The sequence below is a fragment of the Phocoena phocoena genome, chromosome 10 (genome assembly GCF_963924675.1).
Source record: "Phocoena phocoena chromosome 10, mPhoPho1.1, whole genome shotgun sequence".
In the NCBI taxonomy this organism is placed as follows: domain Eukaryota; kingdom Metazoa; phylum Chordata; class Mammalia; order Artiodactyla; family Phocoenidae; genus Phocoena; species Phocoena phocoena.
Window position 1 is genome coordinate 69,977,766 of NC_089228.1, and position 21,249 is coordinate 69,999,014.

Sequence of the window (21,249 nt, forward strand, 5' to 3'; positions counted from 1 at the left end):
CTTTTCTTCCAACCAGCTGTTGCCCATAAGAGAGTATAGAAATACTGTACGTAAAACGATCACAGAGAAGAATGATTGCTTTTCCCTGTCTACAGCCAACACGATCAATGCGATCAATGGTAAAAATAGCATTTTTGTTTCCTGGGATTTTGAATTTATCCTACTGTGTTGCTAAAGAAATATTCACAGCAAGGAGATTTGGAATTAAGAGATACAGGAATATAACATCACAAAATACACTTCCAGGCTTCTCAGTCTTGTCTTTATTAACTAAACAGTGTCCTTCTTAATGAACACCATACTCTAATTATTCCCAAACTAGAGCCTTTAGAAAACCACACACATCAGGTTGTCCATCCCAACAAATGTTTACATGGAAAATTTCAACCTACGTTGCCAAAAGGGAAGCTCTTCACCCCTTTGTTCTGGTACATTCCATACTTCAGATTCCTCAGTGTCTTCAGGAGAAAGGCATTTGTCACATAACTATACATCATGTTCTGCTGGTCTAACAGAAAGAGTAACATACACAAACCAATCTGGGCTTCTAGCATGGCTCTGTGGTTGCTCTTGTGGCAGTACCGACACACTTATCAAAGGCTACACTTGGAGAAGGTGCCTCAGTGTTAGTCCGACCCTGTCAATCCTATTATCTGACAAAATTGTGTGTATTCATTGTCCTTTAAGGCAGACTGTGATCTTATTTTAAAATTATTTTGCTGCAGATAGCTCATTTAGATTTAGAAATAAACACTGCTTCATCACGTTAGTGATGATCATTCTTTCCCTCCTCTATTGGAGGGACGTTTCTGTTCCTTTCTCTAGAGTTAACTTTTCTGCTGTTGTCCTGGACCCTCTATTTCAGCCTCTGTGACAACCCACACTTTGTGTTTTCAGTTCAGTCAACAACTTTAGAAACCGGCATTTAAGAGATTTGTTAGTTATAAAAAATTAATTCTAACAAATGAATTGTGAGAGCCTTTGTCCTTGCACATTGAAAGCTAAAGGATGCTACACTGCATTCCATTATGGAGAATGAATTTTTTTTAGGGTGGATATACTTTACTTGGGGTTTTGTGTTACTGCTGCTGCAGCTGCTTCTACTACAACTTCAAAACTTCAAGAAATGTAATATTAAAAAGGATAAGATTTACGATGAATATAATAATAAAATTATAATCATTTACATGTTTGTTTACTTTTTATATGGATATATAATTTGACAGCCTATGTTTTCTATTTACAGTTATATAGTTTATGTATATCAATAAATATAACTGACCTGTTTTTCCATGGAGCAAACTGGATCTGTACTGAGAAGTGCTGGAGTCCGGGGCCTGAGTGGGAGCTGAGGGTGGCAACATCCTCGGACCTTCCGGGTTCCCAGGTGGGAAGGGGGAGCTCTGGGAGCGTCTCAGTTCACTCCTGTCCATGCTGGAGACGTGGAGAGCATCCTGAGCTTTCTTCTTTTCCTTCTTTAACATAGTTACCAAAATATCTAAAACTTGACTTAAGGATTTAGTGATTCATGCTAGATTATAATGATCAAAACACTCATTTTCAAATGAGATTAATATTCCCAATAATATTTGCTATTTGTCATGCAGTAAAGATGGACTAAAGAAAGACTTCACCTTCCTGAGGTCCTTGAAACAGTGATGGATCATTTTGGGAGGCTGCCGGGCTTTCAATACGGCACCATTACCACTATATGAAAAATTAGCAAACCCAAAGGTCTTTAAAATCTTCTGAGTTTAAACTAATTCGGACTTAAAACTTTTATGAAAGGGTTTATAAAAAGGAAAATGAACACCAGGTAGTAGTAGACAGTGGAGCTACGTCTCCACCTGTGAGTAAATAGGACTTTAATGCAGGAAGCTGCTCTGGAGGCAGCAGGATGGGGAGGGAGGGAGGATGCCAGAGCCCCGCCCTCTCCCCCGCCCCCAGCTGGCAGGTCAGCCGAGTCAGTTCTGGTGGCCAGAGCACCCCCATGTCCAACACATGCTTCTTTAGTGTATATTCAAATGGGGCTTCAAGTCACTTTCTTAAAAAGTCTCTAATGTTTGGTCCCTCTAATTTCACCAAAAAGAGGTGAATTATTGGTAAAGATATATCATTTTAAAATGCCAATTTTGTGGGCCATTTAGATCTATTAGGAGCACTGATTCTGAGTGATAAAATCACTCCTTTCTACCCTACTTTACTGTTCTTTCAGGTTCAAGATGTCAAGAACTCTAAGGGGTTCTGCCATCACGAAGAGAAAAGACGATACTCCCTCTTGAGAATCTCAGAGCTCTACCTGCATGTGCAGTGAGATGAATTCAAGGCTTTCACCAGCCCTAGAGATGGCTTCATTAAAACAGGAGTCTGAGGAAACACAAAGGTGGTGTGGGAGGGAAGAGTGCTATGTAGAAAGGAGTGGAGGGGGGGCATCCAGGTACACTCGTCCTTGCGCAGGTAACATGGAATGCACTTGACTTCCATCCTCCGTCTCAGCTTTGACCTCACCTTTTTGGTGATTTCTGGAAGCACTACCAGTTTTTCTCTCACATGCCCTGACGTGGCCTCCATTCTTCGCCTCAAAAAAGCTTGTATTTACCAAAGGTGTTCACAACTTCTGTGGTGTCTAGGCACTGGTTCTGTCCAGCTTCCCTACTGCGCTGTGTGGGGATAATTAGCAAGACCATCATATACTTTCACTGTTTCGTGCACGGCCATGGCAACGTCCTTTCCTTCACTCAGTCAACGATACTCATTGGAGCTTATACCGTGTGCCGGCAGTACAGTATTCTAGGCACAGAGATAGAAAGATGAAAAGGCAGACTGGTTTCTTGCTCTCATGAAGCAGATGTCCTACTGGAGAGACAGATCTCTCTCTCTCTCTCTCTCTCTCTCTCTCTCTCTCTCTCACACACACACACACACACACACACACACACATGACATTAGAGGGTAAAAGTGCCAGAATGCTTATTTTTAAAAAGTCAAGAGTGACTGAGTGGCCGCTCTCCACTGGGTGCTCAAGAAAGGTTCAAGCCTCAAGAAAGGCTTTTTAAAAAGTGACATTTAAGCTGAGATCTGAATGACAACAAGAACCAGACAGAGGGAGGGCATCTAAGCAGAGGAAGTGGTGAGTGCCGAAACCCTAAGGAGAAATGAGCTGGGCGGTGGTTCCCAAGCAGGGGCTATTTCACCACCCACGGGACACTTGGCCACGTCTAGAGATATTTTGGATTGTCCTTCTGGAGTGGGGGGTAGGTGCTGCTACTCGTGTCCAGTGGGTAGAAGCCAGAGATGCCACTCAACATCCTCCACTGCCCGGGACAGCCCCAGTGGCAGCAGTGCTGAGGCCGAGAAACCGGGTGTTAGCAGAACAACAGGAAGGCCGCTGTGACCGCAGGCTAACATGTACAGGGTGGGGGAGGAAGACACGAAGCCAGGGGCTGGGCAGGGGCAAGACCACGTGTGGCTGCCTAATCCGGAGGAGGGAGTGTGAATGTCGCTCTACGTATAATGGGCAGTCCCTCGACGGTCTTCATCTGATTTACATTCATAAAAGCCACAGTAGAGATGCAGCTTCTCTGCTGCCTCCCTTCCTCTCACCTCTCCTTTGTCTTGCCCCCCTTCCCACTCCCGTTTCACTTGGGCCTTCACTCATGCCAAGTGCAGGGCTGGGGACTAAGTGTCACCTTGTTATGTGTTTTGTGAAGGGATGTCTGAACTTTATTCAGACTGATAATGTCACTGAAATGACACCATTTTCCCTCCCTTTGCAAGAACATTCCATGCTGCTCACTCATTTTGTTTGCAGTACTATCTTTTCTTGAGCTCAAGTATTATCACTTTTTCTCCTATTCTAAGCCGTATCTTTCTCACTCCTCCTATCACTGTCCTGGCCTTCTTGGTTCTACCAAAAAAGATATGAAAATATTCTCCAACCTGACTGTGAGATACTATGAAATTTCAGGAGGCTTTCTTGGTCATTAGCCCTTGATAAATGTAAGCTTTGTGACGAGTACATCTTAGATGCTCTTCTTCCTTCTTCTGAGTCTGCCCAGTGTCTGTGGGGTCCTATCTTCCACGACATAACACTCTACGGCGCTCAGAGCACTTGCCATAAGGCAGCTTACCGACTTTGCTTGGTACTGTGACGCCGGCGAGAACCAGCTTCACCGGGTAGTTACAGAGATAACGGGTGAGGAGCTAGGACGTCAACCTGGGTGTGAACTTTAAGTTTAGTGCTCTTTTCACCATGCCTCCCACACACCCTCACTTGCAAATATGAGTCTCAGAAGGCGGGGACCCTGCTGGAGCTGTTCACAGTCAGTAAAGAATCCAGTGCAGCCCCACAGGGACAGCGGTACCTGGATTTACCAGTGAAGAATGATGTATGTCTCTCTCTCACTCTCTTCTCAAAATAAACATATATGAACAAGCCTAGACTGTTCCCTCTCTGTCATATCTCATTTCATTCCTCCCATACACACAGACATTCATAAGCCCAGAAGGGGATTAAGGAGTTGGTAGGAGTATTTAGGGGAGATGATCCTAAACTAGGATCAAGGCCAGGAAAAGAAGCAGAGCTCAGACTGGGGCTGGGGCCAGGACTGAGGTCCAGGCTGGGACCATCTCTGGAGATGGATAGGGTAGGAGAGAGGAAAAGGAATGCAAGGGTGACAACATTGTGGGCAGTGCTCAGAGACAGGGGCTTGTGTGGGAGTGTAATGCACAGTCGAATCTACTGTTACTGGCCGGATAATAAAGCAGCTCAAACTCACTTGAATCAGACATACAGGGTCTGCTAATACTCAACTAAAATCAGAGACTGAAGTTAATCAGGCAGAATGCCTACCTCATATTTGGTTTGGTTTTACCTCTTTATTACTGGATTTCCTTCATGTAGGCTATTTTTAGGAATTTTGCACAATAGCTAAAGCTAAAATGCCTTTTAGTAATTTTTAAGAAAGGAACAAAAATATTTGCTCATAAAGAACTGACTAAAACCGTTGCTTGTGCATGTGTAAAGCCTGCAAATGTAATGAAAATGTCAAATCTTTTGCAAGAAGCTTGAAAGATAAAATAAGAAACAATAGTGAAGAAATGCTGGGGAGACCTGAGGTCTAACCGCCCAATAGGGGCTTTTTAGCAGCAATCACCTGGTCTGTAAGAGAGGCAGCTCTCGTGGGCTGCTAACCATTTTCAGCACCCAATATGCCGTCTCCTAGAGCCGTAAGACGTCTGTCCTCAACACTCATCTACACATTTGTAAGTGGAACTCAAAGCAATAGATCTGGCTTTTAAGTAAAAAGTTACATTTAAATCAATCTCTGCTCTTCATAAGCTAAATACCATTTGTCATTTCTCAGCCATCATTTGAGTTTCACCCACACACCAGCCACAAATTCTGGGCCATAATGAGGCTGTGGTCAGCCCAGTGTCTGGTCAGCTAGCTAAAGATAACCAGCTAACTTTACTGGCTCAGGACTAAAACAGAAAGAGCACTGCGGAGTAGTCAAAAAATATACTAAAAGAAATTTAATGTTGAGACATGGTGTAAGAAAGCCCATGCTTTTCAATAAACTGAAATATCTCCCATAATAGTAACTATATCTGGCTAAAAACAAAGTAATTTTTTTTCTTTTATAGCAACTCTGGTTTTGACTAGTTCCTACCACGTGTTTGCCGAAGGGATATTTTACTTCTAAATGGAAAGAAGCAATGTGAGCTGGAATCTGGGTGGGGAGCTGGGGTGTGTGGTTAGGGGAAGACAGCTAAGTGTTCCCCGCTTCAAGCCAGTAGAAGACTTTCTCATCACTTCAGAAAGGATACTGATTTCATTGTCCCTCTGCTGTAGAATATCTCGTAGCTTTTTATATTCTTCCTCTTTTAATGGTTCTTGACTGTTTTGATCTTTGATTTCAGAGGAGGCTATGCTTGTTCCATGGATCTTCTTGTCATTCAATAATTTCTGAAAGATGAAACAAGAGCTTAGCGTCCATACCTCAACTCCAAATGTCTTTGTTTCTTTGATTCTTTTCGCCTTTACCAATGCCTTGCACACATCAGGCGTGTGTGTCCTCCTCTGACTCCCTGACTTGCACTGCATGCCTTTGCTTGAACGTGTCTTTCTCCCCCTCCTGCCTGTCTTCTTTCTGTCCTGCTTCCTCATTCCCCTCCCCCTTACCTTATCTCTGCTTCCCTAAACCAGGGAATTCCTGCTCAAACCTTATCTCCTCTTGAACACTTTCCCTTTCTCCATAACCCCATACCACTAATTCACACTTTCTAAAAAACCACTTATCATGTATTCTAATTATTCTTTACATATTTGTCTTCTCCGTGACTTACTCATTCAACTTTGCCTTCCCTACGCCTGGTCCAGAGCCGACTCACAACAAACGTCTGTTATCTTAATGAAGTAAGCCAAATTACAAGTCAGGCAGAAGTGGAGGTTAACGATATTGCCGCTGTGTCATCATGAAAGGAAAACCTAAGGCTGAAGCTGCTGCAGAAAAATGAAGGACACAATTCTTTTGCTATAGCTTCAGAATAAGTAGGTTTTGAACACGGAACTATTCTGTGTAGAAGGTAGAGATTCCTGGCAAAAGCTTTAGAAGCCCATGGTCTGAGCTTACTCATTGGGAAGTAAGATACAACCTCTGAAGAAATTCACTGATCCTCTCAGCATTGATTCGAAGATCACACTGTTCTAGACATGGGAAGCTAGGTCCTAAACATTTCAAGAGCTGGTCAACTAGGAGAGCTTTATTACAGTTTGAACACGGCAGACAATGGCTTCTACTAGTGGAAATGTTTAAATTTACCTTTAAATAATGGAAACAGTGATGAATTTTACGCATATCAGCGCCAACCTCTAGTTTACTCTCTGGATCCTGGTCTTCCAAAAAGGATGTTATTCGCTTTTCCAGCCTAAAAAAATACATAATGTATGAGAATCAACTATGACCTCGAAACTTTAGAAATTCTAATGGCATTACTTTGATGGTTAACATTTGAAGTACAGGATATTGTTCTCACTTCCTTATGAAAATATGGTTATCTGATTTGACTATAAACATTAAGGGGGAGGAAAGAAATCGACAAAGTGAAATCTGGAAATGATGCAATTATTTGACTAATTTCCAATGACTTTGCACATGCAGCTTTCAATACAAGAATCATTTGATTTCTACAAAATATGCGTTCTAGCCAAGCTGACTTTCTATGTATGCCCCTGTGCCTAGCTGCAACATTAATACAGAGAGTAATGAATACGTTTTTGTGTTTTTTAAAAAATTAGTTTCATTAAAAATTCATGCTACTCACACTAGTTACAATAGCCAGGTCATGGAAGCAACCTAAATGCCCATTGACAGATGAATGGATAAAGAAGATGTGGGACATATATACAATGGAATATTACTCAGCCATACAAAGGAATGAAATTGGGTCGTTTGTGGAGACGTGGATGGACCTTGAGACTGTCATACAGAGTGAAGTAAGTCAGAAAGAGTAAAACAAATATCGTATATTAATGCATATATGTGGAACCTAGAAAAATGATACAGATGAACCGGTCTGCAGGGCAGAAAGAGACACAGATGTAGAGAACAAACGTATGGACACCAAGGGGGGAAAGAGGTGGGGTTGTGTGTGTGTGATGAATTGGGAGATTGGGATTGACATATATACACTAATATGTATAAAATAGATAACTAATAAGAATTTGCTGTATAAAAAATAAATAAAATAAAATTCAAAAAAAAAAATTTATGCTACTCAGCCTGAGCTGGGACCTCAGTGATGCTCCAAACCCTTTTAATCATTCCTGCTTGACATACAGTGTTCACAGTGGCTCTTCCAAATCCTTCCACAGCCTGAAGCCCGCCACTACTCTTTCACTCTCCATCAATAATGCAGCTTCTCACTAGACTGAGAAAGTCAAAGCCGTTCAAGGGGGCTCCTTCGGCTTCCTTTTCCTTCACCTCCCAGGGTCTCTGTCTTACTACTCAGGCCCTCTTCCTTCTTTTAAATATTTTGGATACTATCCTTCCTCCTTCTCATGGCCAACCTCTCCCCTAGGCTCTCTTCAGGCTCCTATCAGGGTTGCCTGATTAATTCCCTCCTTATCACCTCTCCATGCTGACTCTTTCCCCTCTGCTTACAATGATTTTCACGCTTTTCCTATTCTAAAACAAAGAAAAATAGAAAATAAACACCTGCCTTTGGAGGGACCATCCACCCCTTCATGAAGTCCTGGTTTAGTTAGTGGCATCACGTGTGCTTATACTGTCTACATGGCATTCTAGGGTCTGCACAACACCTTGGCTTCTCTATTAGTTTATGAGCACAATGGGACAATTCTTTTTTTTTTTCTTATTAAAGTACACTTGATGTACAATATTGTTTGTTACAGGTGTACAATATAGTGATTCACAATTTTTAAAGGTTATGCTCCATTTATAGTTATTATAAAATATTGGCTATATTCCCTGTGTTGTACAATATATCCTTGTAGCTTATTTTATACAGAACAGTTTGTACCTCTTTGTTTTTTTTTTTTTTTGCGGTACGCGGGCCTCTCACTGTTGTGGCCTCTCCCATTGCAGAGCACAGGTTCCAGACGCGCAGGCTCACCAGCCATGGCTCACGGGCCCAGCCGCTCTGCGGCATGTGGGATATTCCCAGACCGGGGCATGAACCTGTATCCTCTGCATCGGCAGGCGGACTCTCAGGGAAGAGTCTTCCTTGCGCCACCAGGGAAGCCCAGTTTGTACCTCTTAATCCCCTAGCCCTATGATTCCCATCCCCGCTTCCCTTTCCCCACTGGTAACCACTAGTTTGTTCTCTGTATATGTGAATCTGTCTCTTTTTTGTTATATTCACTGGTTGGTTGCATTTTTTAGATTTCACATATAAGTGGTATCATGAAGTATTTGTCTTTTTGTGAGTGCATATATATGTGCTAATATGTTTATTCAGGCTATTTTTATCAAGTTATCTAGGAGAAAAGATTTTAAAAAATAATTTAGATTAAATAATATATATTTCTTTTCCAATAACCCTAAAGAATGGAGAAAAGGTAAAAAAATCTGATTCCCCAAAACTTTGTTATCACTTGTGTTCTTGTTTCGAAGGAGGTGAGGCATTTTGATGGCTGGGATATTCAGTTTTTGTTTTTTTTATTTTTTAACATCTTTATTGGAGTATAATTGCTTTACAATGTTGTGTTAGTTTCTGCTGTATAACAAAGTGAATCAGCTATATGCATACATATATCCCCATATCCCTCCCTCTTGTGTCTCCTTCCCACCCTCCCTATCCCAACCCTTTAGGTGGTCACAAAGCACCGAGCTGATCTCCCTGTGCTATGCAGCTGCTTCCCACTAGCTATCTATTTTACATTTGGTAGTGTATATATGTCCATGCTACTCTCTCACTTTGTCCTAGCTTACCCTTCCCCCTCCCCGTGTCCTCAAGTACATTCGCTACATATGCGTCTTTATTCCTGTCCTACCCCTAGGTTCATCAGAACCTTTTTTTTTTTTTTTTAGGTTCCATATATATGTGTGTTAGCATATGGTATTTGTTTTTCTCTTTCTGACTTACTTCACTCTGTATGACAGACTCTAGGTCCATCCACCTCACTACAAATAACTCAATTTCCTTTCTTTTTATGGCTAATATTCCATTGTATATATGTGCCACATCTTTAGACATTCATTTGTCGATGGACACTTAGGTTGCTTCCATGTCCTGGCTATTGTAAACTGCTACAATGAACATTGTGGTACATGTCTCTCTCTCCCTTTTTTTTTTTTTTTACATACAGCAGGTTCTTATTAGTTATCTATTTTTTTTTTTTTTTTTTTTTTTTTTTTTTTGCGGTACGCGGGCCTCTCACTGTCGTGGCCTCTCCCGTTGCGGAGCACAGGCTCCGGACGCGCAGGCTCAGCAGCCATGGCTCACGGGCCCAGCCGCTCCACGGCACATGGGATCTTCCCGGACCGGGGCACGAACCCGCGTCGCCTGCATCGGCAGGCGGACTCTCAACAACTGCGCCACCAGGGAAGCCCTAGTTATCTATTTTATACATATTACTGCATATATGTCAATCCCAATCTCCCAATTCACCCCACCCCCACTCCCACCTCCGCTTCCCCCACTTGGTGTCCATACGTTAGTTCTCTACATCTGTGTCTCTATTTCTGCCTTGCAAAGCAGTTCATCTATACCATTTTTCTAGATTCCACATATATGCAATAATATACAATATTTGTTTTTCTCTTTCTAACTTACTTCACTCTGTATGACAGTCTCTAGGTCCATCTATGTCTCTACAAATGACCCAATTTCATTCCTTTCTTTGGCTGAGTAATATTCCATTTTATACATGTCCCACATCTTCTTTATCCATTCATTTGTCAATGGGCATTTAGGTTGCTTCCATGACCTGGCTATTGTAAATAGTGCTGCAATGAACATTGTGGTACATGACTGTTTTTGAATTATGCTTTTTTCAGGGTATATGCCCAGTAGTGGTATTGCTGAGTCGTACAGTAGTTCTATTTTTAGTTTTTAAGGAACCTCCATACTGTTCTCTAAGTGGCTGTATCAATTTACATTCCCATCAACAGTGCAAGAGGGTTCCCTTTTCTCCACACCCTCCCCAGCATTTATTGTTTGTAGATTTTTGATGGTGGCCATTCTGACCGGTGTGAGGTGATACCTCATTGTGGTTTTGATTTGCATTTCGCTAGTGTTTAGTGATGTTGAGCTCCCTTTTATGTGTTTGTTGGCAATCTGTATATCTTCTTTGGAGAAATGTCTATTTAGGCCTTCTGCCCATTTTTGGATTGGTATGGAAACACAAAAGACCCTGAATAGCCAAAGCAATCTTGAGAAAGAAAAACAGAGCTGGAGGAATCAGGCTCCCGGACTTCAGACTATACTACAAAGCTACAGTAATCAAGACAGTATGGTACTGGCACAGAAACAGAAATATAGATGAATGGAACAGGATACAAAGCCCAGAGATAAACCCATGCACATATGGTCACCTTATCTTTGACAAAGGAGGCAAGAATATACAATGGAGAAAAGACAGCCTCTTCAATAAGTGGTGCTGGGAAAACTGGACAGCTACATGTAAAAGAATGAAATTAGAACACTCCATAACACCTTACACAAAAATAAACTCAAAATGGATTAAAGACCTAAATGTAAGGCCAGACACTATAAAACTCTTAGAGCAAAACATAGGAAGAACACTCTTTGACATAAATCACAGCAAGGTCTTTTTTGATCCACCTCCTAGAGTAATGGAAATAAAAACAAAAATAAACAAATGGGACCTAATGAAACTTCAAAGCTTTTGCACAGCAAAGGAAACCATAAGCAAGATGAAACGACAACCCTCAGAATGGGAGAAAATCTTTGCAAATAGAGCAATTGACAAAGGATTAATCTCCAAAATATACAAGCAGCTCACGCAGGTCAATATCATGGGGCAATTCTTAACTCTTATTCCTCCATGTGTTCCCTCTCCCCCACCCTGTATCTAGAGCATCAATATAGAATCAATGGAAATGATTCCCTGTATGTTGGGATAAGACTCTTGACAAGGAAGGTGTAAGAATGGCAATCAGTATCTATTATGCTAACTATCATCATACAGCAGAAGTCTATCTTCCTCACATTGTTTTGAAAATATCTGCACACCTTCAGCATCAGTTTAAATGGTACACATTTTCTTTTCACTATTACTGTCAGCCCACTCAAATAAGATGTAATGATTTCCTTCACATAGCAGCTTTAGATTTAATTCTTATCTCTTCCTACAATCTGTGACACATGATAGCTGATGCTTCCAAGTATGAGACAATTTGTATCATAATTTTTAAGGAGCTTCTTCAGGTGGAGGGATACTTATTTGCATTATTTGCAATGTTTCCTTCTAAACTAGGGTTTCAAACCATGAGACACACAGAGAGATTAGTTTCTGATACAACATTTTTAATGTTTCTTTAAAACATTTTTTTTTAAATGTAAAGTATTATAAAAATAGATGTTTATGAAAAGAATTCCAAACAACACAGATGTGAATAAATTAAAAAGTAAACACTCCCCTCCCCGCCTCCATTCTCATCTTCTTTATTCTCAATACTTTGGATAATCCATTATTAACAGTTGAAATATGTTCCTCTAACTCTTAACGAAGCAGATACTTATATTCTTACGTACATTTGTAGATTTTGTTTGTTTATATAAAAATGAGATCACACTTTGAATAGAGTTCTGTATCATTATTTTTCTAAACAATTTACCACCAATAATATTCCATGTCAGTACATATATAATAGAACTATTTCAATTTAAAAAAAATATATATATATATATATTTTTTCTTTATTTTCTTTATTTCTTGGCTGCATCGGGTCTTAGTTGTGGCACATGGGATCTTCGTTGCAGCAAGTGGGATCTTTTTGTTACAGTGCACGGTCTCTTTGTTGCGGCGCTTGGGCTTCTCTCTAGTTGTGGTGTGCAGGTGTTCTCTCTCTGGTTGTGGCACTAGGGCTCCAGAGTGCGTGGGCTCTGCAGTTTGTGGCATGCAGGCTCTCTCGCTGAGGCGCATGAGCTCAATAGCTGTGGCACATGGACTTAGTTGCCCTGCAGCATGTGGGATCTTAGTTCCCCAATCAGGGATCGAACCGGCATCCCCTGCATTGAAAGGAGGTGGGTTCTTTACCACTGGACCACCAGGGAAGCCCCAGAACTATTTTATTTTTAATGTCTATATAGTATTCCACAGTATGGGTGTCCTGAGCCTCTCATGATGGACATTGAGGCAACATATTCATAGTTGCTACTTTCCTCTGTCACCCATGAGGAAGCCCGGATGTACAGTTGTCAATTAATGAAGCTTCAAAAAATTGTAATGTGTATCTATTTGTATTTTCCCTGAATACTTAACAAAAATTCTGGAACTTTGAAAATTACCACTAGTTCTAGGATATACCCATTCTCTGGAGTAAAAGCATTTTTTGGTTTCCAGTGTCCCTAACATTTCAAATAGCTAATACTAGGTTAGAAGCAATGGTTAATCAATTCTTCCGTCTGGCTTTTTCTTTAGAAAATTATTTCTCCTGTATAGTTTGATCATAAAGTAAATATTTTAGGAAACGTCCCATGAAGCAGGGCTGAAGTGGACTCCTAGTTCACAAGAAAGCATTGTAAGACACAGGCCTGCTGATTAGCTGAGTGACCACTCACAGATCACTCAATCTCACTGGACTTTGGCTGTTCCATCAAGACTCTTGTCCTGCACAATAACAGTATTGGATACAAGGAGGACCAGGGACGTAATCCAAAGAAATGGTGAAGAAGTTCTGCCTAAATGAAAGAACTGGATTGCTTTACCCATTCTGAGACTCGACTAGTCTGATATAAAACTAAGAATGAAAATCAGGTCTTTTGATGTGCAATTTTTTTCTCAGTGCTTGAGACAACAGAGCCTCTTTAGATAAGAGAAAAATGCCTGGTCTTTCTTTCATACATTAAATGATTTATTGTTGAATTAATTTTCTTAGCAACCAAGGAGTTGGTCTAATAATTAAAGTACAGAAAAATGCCTAATTCAGATGTTTCCGACGTACTCCTCTCACAGTTAAGAGTGAACAATTGACCCCAAATTCCCCGCATTTTCCTATCTCCCAAAATAGTTCCCAAGTTCATACCTAATCACTGCTCCCACTGAGGGGTCTCCCAGCTGCCAGAACTCTGCTGGCCAGTGAAGAACTGTTTGCAGAAAAGGGTCTCCAAGGAGGTCAAGTGAGTACGATAAAGTCTGTTCTTTATGAGAAGCCCAAGTAAACAAGAAACTTTACTTATTCTCTAGTTTTTCCAGGAGAAAAGAAGTAAAAGAATCCTACTGAAGAAGTAAAAATAAGCCATTCAGTTCTAGTTCATATGGACAAGAAAGATGGTAGATAATTTACATGTGTCTGAACACATAACTTGACTGGTAGGTGTTTGGTGACTATACCTATTTGCACCAAATTGACTGCTGATGAGCTGGCTCTGACAACCTGCAGCCTAGTTCAGCAATTCCACTGAACTATAAATTTTGATGCGTAACCACACCATAAGAATTGACCATAATTCCTAACATGTGCCTTCCCCCCTCAAGACCAGCATACTCCTCCCTTTTTGTTCCCAATATTTCTTGCCAAAGAAATGAAATTTTGTCTGTAGCCATATTTTTGTGGAAATTTAGGTTTAGTAGTGTGAATAAAAAGGGAAAGCAAGTTAATTGTTGTTAACAATAGCTAATATTACTTGGGCAAGCAGTAAATGCTAGCTACTAGTCTGTACCACTTGAATACATCATTTCCTTAATTTGCACAACAACTAGATGAGCTAAGTACTATTATTGTCCTTATATCATAGACGAAGGAACTGAAGTACAGAGAGGTTATATATCTTGCCCAAGGTCATACAGCTAGCAAACAGCAGAGCTGGGATTCAAAATTGGGGAGGCTGACTTCAGAGTCCAAGGTTTAAGCACTATGCTTACCATACTGTAGCAAAGTTACTAAATTTATTTGAACGTTATGCTGGGCAACGCATTTCTAAAAGGGAATGCCATACCTTCTAGAATTCTTTGAGGAGGTAAATAGTTGTCTATTCAAGAGGGAAATAACTGGGTAGCAGTTGCTTGGATCTTAATAAGGCCACTGATCAGCATGATTTATAACAGCAAAAGAAGTAGGAAAAGAATCAGAATGTCCCACGTTAGGAAATTAAATAAATTATGGCCTAGTTATGTACATAGTTAAGCAACTGTTTAAAATGGTGGTGAAGAGGTATACTTACTGACATTAAAATATTCATGATATATTATGATAGGTTAATAATGAATCCCTTTACAAGGATTCTGCAAGTACCCTGCAACACATCCAAAAAGACAGAAGACAAGAGACAAGGAAGGAAGGAAGGAAGCAAAATCCTGAGATTTTTGCCCCGTTGCCTTTGGCTCAAGAACGTTTATTATCTCCTTGTGAGAATAGAGACTAGTGATCCAAGCTAAACTTGTTCTTCTGCAATATTTTTATGACTATGTTATATTCAACTGTTTGTTAAATGAAGTTCATTGTTTATACACTGAGCATGATTGTGACGTTCTCACTATTCTAAAATAATCTTTGTTTGTAAAAAAATAATTATTAACATGCTCCTGTCAGCATTAGCATATCAAAATGGGCTAGAAACCATATCTCTATGTCACTGGTTGTGGGAAAGCTGGGAGAAAAGAGGAATGGGCATTAGTAAGAGGAGCATACCTAAACTGGGGTATGGAAACCCTGGCTGGTTCTAAACCCCTGGGACAGCTATGGGAGGTGAGCCCCAGGGAATAACTGGGGGACGAGGGTAGCAGAAGTGTCCTACAACACAGTATTCCAGGGAATTTACGGAAAACAGTGTTAGGGAGTGCAAAACACCAGGACCTTGTCCTCTGATACTGAGCTGGAAAGAGTGAGGTGGATAAAAGATACCCCACTTGGTGGGTCAGGGCTGTTTGGTGGTAGAATCATGGAAATGCCTGGTATCCCTGCACTGATGGTTCATCTGGCTTCTCACTGGTTCTGAGAGAGGAATAGGAGGTTCATTCTAAAGGGCTAGAAACGAGCGCTGATTGAAAAACTTAACTAGTACTAATTATACCAACAAGTATCAAAATCTGCCCGACCTCTACCAGTCATTTTGCCACTAAGCATTGCACCAGCAAGGATAGGCTGTCTCTGACAGCCTAAGCAATGGGGTTGCTGACAAACTAAAGTTACATATCAACATAAGCAAAGATATTTTTTAAAAAGCTGGAAAGCAATGATAAAGATAGAAGGAAACCTGGTAACTCTTCACTTCTAGGAATATAACTAAATAGGAAGAATGAGATAATAGTTATACAATTAAAAAATATTGATCACTGTAGGTAAAGAAGGTGGCTGAACAATTAGGTTGAATGATCTCAACTGTCAACTAATTAATCAGCTTCTGTGGGTCACAAATTTCTCATCTGTAGAAATGGGCCAAATAATATCATCTCTCAACTCTTTAAGCTCTATGAAATAAGGTAATACAAGGAACAAAGAGAGGGTATTTATTGTCTGGCCCATTAATGCCTTGCTATTCTTAGTGTGAAAAATAATAGGCCAACCTCAGATGCATCACCCGGGAGCCTTGCAGAGATGTAGAATCGCAGGCCCCATCCTAGACCTGCTGAGTCTGCAATTCAACAGCACTCCCGGGTGATTCGTTTAAGAAGCATTACAACAAGGTAACTCGTTGCTGAACTTTGAGTCATGTACATATACACAGTTTTTGGCCCTGGAAACCAAAAAAAAAGAAGTAACTCAAAACGTTACATGAACGAGTAACAACATCCCTTGATGGTCAACTATGTCCTGGCTACTGTGCTAGCAACCTGACATGTTTTCTTATTTAAGTGGGAAAAGAATTAAACAGAATATGATAGTCTGGTTCTCTTTATAACTGGCTTCCCCTAGCTATTTTATTATTACTTTTATTGAACATCCATGACGTGTCAGGCACTCTCACATGTATTGTTATTTATCGGTACCATAAACCTAAAAATTATTTTCCCTCTTTCATAGATGAGGACAGAAGCACTCATAGAAACAAAGTAACTTGCATACTGTTACAAGTTAGGAAACTGAAACACTGTGATTTAAAAACTGGTCTTTTGAATCAGGAACCCTCCGGAACCCTCACTCTTTCCACACATATCACAAAGCCTCTCAATCAAGTCAGAAAAATGTCTTCCATTTGCCATAATCCCTAATATACTAAATTTGTGTTTTCAATTCAGAACTTCCCTACAGACTTTTAAAAAATATGGGCTTCCCTGGTGGCAGTGGCTGGGAGTCCGCCTGCCGATGCAGGGGATACGGGTTCGTGCCCCAGTCCGGGAGGATCCCGCATGCCGCGGAGCGGCTGGGCCCGTGAGCCATGGCGGCTGAGCCTGTGCGTCCGGAGCCTGTGCTCCACAATGGGAGAGGCCACAATGGTGGGAGGCCCGCGTACCGCAAAAAAAAAAAAATGTAAAGATGCAAACAAGGGCAATGAGATCATCAAATAAACGTTGTGTCTTGCATTTCAAAGAAAATAATGTTTAACAAGATGCAACAGTGGGGGCTCTTGAGACCCAATGGTGGGGGGTGAAGGAAAGCCTTATTTTGACGTTACTAACATGACAAGCTTCTTTTATAGGGTATGGCCCTTTAAAACATACAGTGTTGGAAAAGCACATAATTTATAAAAGGAAAGTTCAGATAAGAACAATAAATTCACAATTTATGGTTAACTACAATCCACAGGACATGAAAAACTGAAGGCTGAGATTGTGCCAACAGGACTACAACCAAAGGAAACTATACAAATATTTTTCGGGGTCATTAGTTTCATGTTTGTTTTTTGTTAGATTCTGCTGAAAGAACTATTCCCAATTGGCTTAAAGGTGGTTACTTCAAGATCTTTTTTTTTCTTTTAGAATTCTCTGGTCCATGACAAGCATTATATACATTTATATGATCCCCAAGCCCTAACCAGTAAGTGAAAGACATGGACCCTCATGTGCAAGGAACTGAGTTCACTGTCAGCCGCTTTGTTGCAATGAGATCTTTTTAATAGCAGTAGGGGCCAGGAAGTTCCTGGTTTGGGTGACACAGAGGAAATTCCTATACAGAGTTTACTGTCAACATTTCTCTTAGTAACACATATTCCCTTTACCTCCACCAAGCAGTTATATGGCGCCTCAAAGGCAGAGCTGCACAACTGCTTGATACTTTCAGTGTTTTGAAATAGCAAACACAAAACATCCAAATCAAAACCCAGACTGGTGTGCCTCTTTAACAGTGAAGATATAGCCTATTTATAGGAAAATACATTCCTGGCCATGTACTTCAGTTTATGGAATTTAAAAACACTATTTTAAAATAATTTTTAAGTAAAATAAAATAACTTTAAAGACCCTAAAAAAACTTTTAAAAATGCAATGATGAAGGCTTTTGAAAAGTTATAAAAATTGATTTTGTCAATTCATATTTTCATGTATCCAATTTACTAAAGGCGTATATATATATATATCTTGATATGACCAAACGTTTTAACTTCAGTAGACACAGAAAGGTTCAGTGGTTTAGAAGAAACGTAAATAAGAGATTAAAATAATATAATCAATCCCTAGCTATTAATAACTGCCTCTTTAAATTCTACATGTATTTTTTTTTTGAATTTTTTATTTTATTTATTTTTTTATACAGCAGGTTCTTATTAGTCATCAATTTTATATGCATCAGGGGATACATGTCAATCCCAATCATCCAATTCATCACACCACCATCCCCACCCCCCCACGGCTTTCCCCGCTTGGTGTCCATATGTTTGTTCTCTTACATCTGTGTCTCAACTTCTGCCCTGCAAACCGGTTCATCTGTACCATTTCTCTAGGTTCCACATACATATATTAATATATGATATTTGTTTTTCTCTTTCTGACTTACGTCACTCTGTATGGCAGTCTCTAGCTCTATCTACGTCTCAACAAATGACCCAATCTTGTTCCTTTTTATGCCTGAGTAATATTCCATTTTTTATATGTACCACAGCTTCTTTATCCATTCGTCTGTGGATGGGCATTTAGGTTGCTTCCATGACCTGGCTATTGTAAATAGTGCTGCAACGAACATTGGGGTGCATGAGTCTTTTTGAATCATGGCTTTCTCTGGGTATATGCCCAGTAGTGGGATTGCTGGATCATATGGTAATTCTATCTTTAGTTTTTTAAGGAACCTCCATACTGTTCTCCATAGTGGCTGTATCAATTTACATCCCACCAACAGTGCAAGAGGGTTCCCTTTTCTCCACACCCACTCCAGCATTTGTTGTTTGTAGATTTTCTGATGATGCCCATTCTAACTGGTGTGAGGTGATACATCATTGTAGTTTTGATTTGCATTTCCTTAATAATTATTGATGCTGAGCAGCTTTTCATGTGCTTCTTGGCCATCTTTGGAGATGTCTTCTTTGGAGAAATGTCTATTTAGGTCTTCTGCCCATTTTTGGATTGGGGTGTTTGTTTCTTTAATATTAAGTTTCACAAGCTGTTTATATATTTTGGAGTTTAATCCTTTGTCCATTGATTCATTTGCAAATATTTTCTGCCATTCTGAGGGTTGTCTTTTCGTCTCGTTTATGCTTTCCTTTGCTGTGCATAAGCTTTGAAGTTTCATTAGGTCCCATTTGTTTACGTTTGTTTTTATTTCCAGTACTCTAGGAGGTGGATTGAAAAAGATCTTGATGTGATTTATGTCAAAGAGTGTTCTTCCTATGTTCCCCTCTAACAGTTTTATAGTGTCCGGTCTTACATTTAGGTCTGGAATTGATTTTGTTTATTTTTGTGCATGGTGTTATAGAGTGTTCTGATTTCATTCTTTTACATGTAGCTGTCCAGTTTTCCCAGCACCACTTATTGAAGAGACTGTCTTTTCTCCAATGTATATCCTTGCCTCCTTTGTCATAGACTAGTTAACCATAGGTGCGTGGGTTTATTTCTGGGCTTTCTATCTTGTTCCATTGATTGATGTTTCTGTTTTTGTGCCAGTACCATATTGTCTTGATTACTGTAGCTTTGTAGTATAGTCTGAAGTCAGGGAGTCTGATTCCTACAGCTCCATTTTTTCCCCTCAAGTTTGCTTTGGCTATTCGGGGTCTTTTGTGTCTCCATACAAATTTTAAGATTTTTTTGTTCTAGTTCCACAAAAAATGCCATTGGTAATTTGATACGGATTGCACTGAATCTGTAGATTGCTTTGGGTAGTATAGTCATTTTCACAATATTGATTCTTCCAATCCACATTAATGGTATATCTCTCCATCTGTTGGTATCATCTTTAATTTCTTTCATCAGTGTCTTATAGTTTTCTGCATTCAGGTCTTTTGTCTCCCTAGGTAGGTTTATTCCTAGGTATTTTATTCTTTTTGTTGCAATGGTAAATGGGAGTGTTTCCTTCATTTCTCTTTCAGATTTTTCATCATTAGTGTATAGGAATGCAAGAGATTTCTGTGCATTCATGTTGTATCCTGCTACTTTACCAAATCCATTGATTAGCTCTAGTAGTTTTCTGGTGGCATTTTTAGGATTCTCTATGTATAGTATCATGTCGTCTTCAAACAGTGACAGTTTTACTACTTCTTTTCCAATTAGTATTCATTTATTTCTTTTTCTTCTCTGACTGCCATGGCTAGGACTCCCAAAACTATGCTGAATAATAGTGGTGAGAGTGGACATCCTTGTCTTGTTCCTTATCTTAGATGAAACGCTTTCAGTTTTTCACCATTGAGAAAGATGTTTGCTGTGGGTTAGTCGTATATGGCCTTTATTATGTATAGGTAGGCTCCCTCTAAGCCCACTTTCTGGAGACTTTTTATCATAAATGGGTGTTGAATTTTGTCAAAAGCTTTTTCTGCATCTATTGAGATGATCATATGGTTTTTATTCTTCAATTTGTTAATATGGTGTATCACATTGATTGATTTGCCTATATTGAAGAATCCTTGCATCCCTGGGATAAATCCCACTTGATCATGGTGTACGATCCTTTTAATATGTTGTTGGATTCTGTTTGCTCATATTTTGTTGAGGAATTTTGCATCTATATTCATCAGTGATATTGGTCTGTAATTTTCTTTTTTTGTAGTATCTTTGTCTGGTTTTGGTATCAGGGTGATGGTGGCCTCACAGAATGAGTTTGGGAATGTTCCTTCCTCTGCAATTTTTTGGAAGAGTTTGAGAAGGATGGGTGTTAGCTCTTCTCTAAATGTTTCAGAGAATTCACCTGTGAAGCCATCTGGTCCTGGACTTTTCTTCATTGGAAGATTTTTAATCACAGTTTCAATTTCATTACTTGTGATTGGTCTGTTCATATTTTCTGTTTCTTCCTGGTTCAGTCTTGGAAGGTTATACCTTTCTAAGAGTTTGTCCATTTCTTCCAGGTTGTCCATTTTATTGGCATCGAGTTGCTTGTAGTAGTCTCTTAGGATGGTTTGTATTTCTGCGGTGTCTCTTGTAACTTCTCCTTTTTCATTTCTAATTTTATTGATTTGAGTCCTCTCCCTCTATTTCTTTATGAGTCTGGCTAATGGTTTATCAATTTTGTTTATCTTCTCAAG

At 39.9% G+C, this 21,249-nt stretch overlaps 1 protein-coding gene across 1 annotated transcript in view; it reads right to left on the reverse strand.

The window, feature by feature from the left end:
- KIF6 (kinesin family member 6) overlaps positions 1-21,249 on the reverse strand; it is a 379,056-nt gene that overhangs the window by 175,865 nt on the left and 181,942 nt on the right. Inside the window, exons 11-13 of the mRNA XM_065885960.1 lie at positions 6,825-6,930; positions 5,830-5,968; positions 1,283-1,498 (exon numbers count right to left, since the gene is read on the reverse strand). Coding sequence (XP_065742032.1) covers positions 1,283-1,498; positions 5,830-5,968; positions 6,825-6,930 — 461 coding nt within the window. The remainder of the gene's footprint in view (positions 1-1,282; positions 1,499-5,829; positions 5,969-6,824; positions 6,931-21,249) is intronic.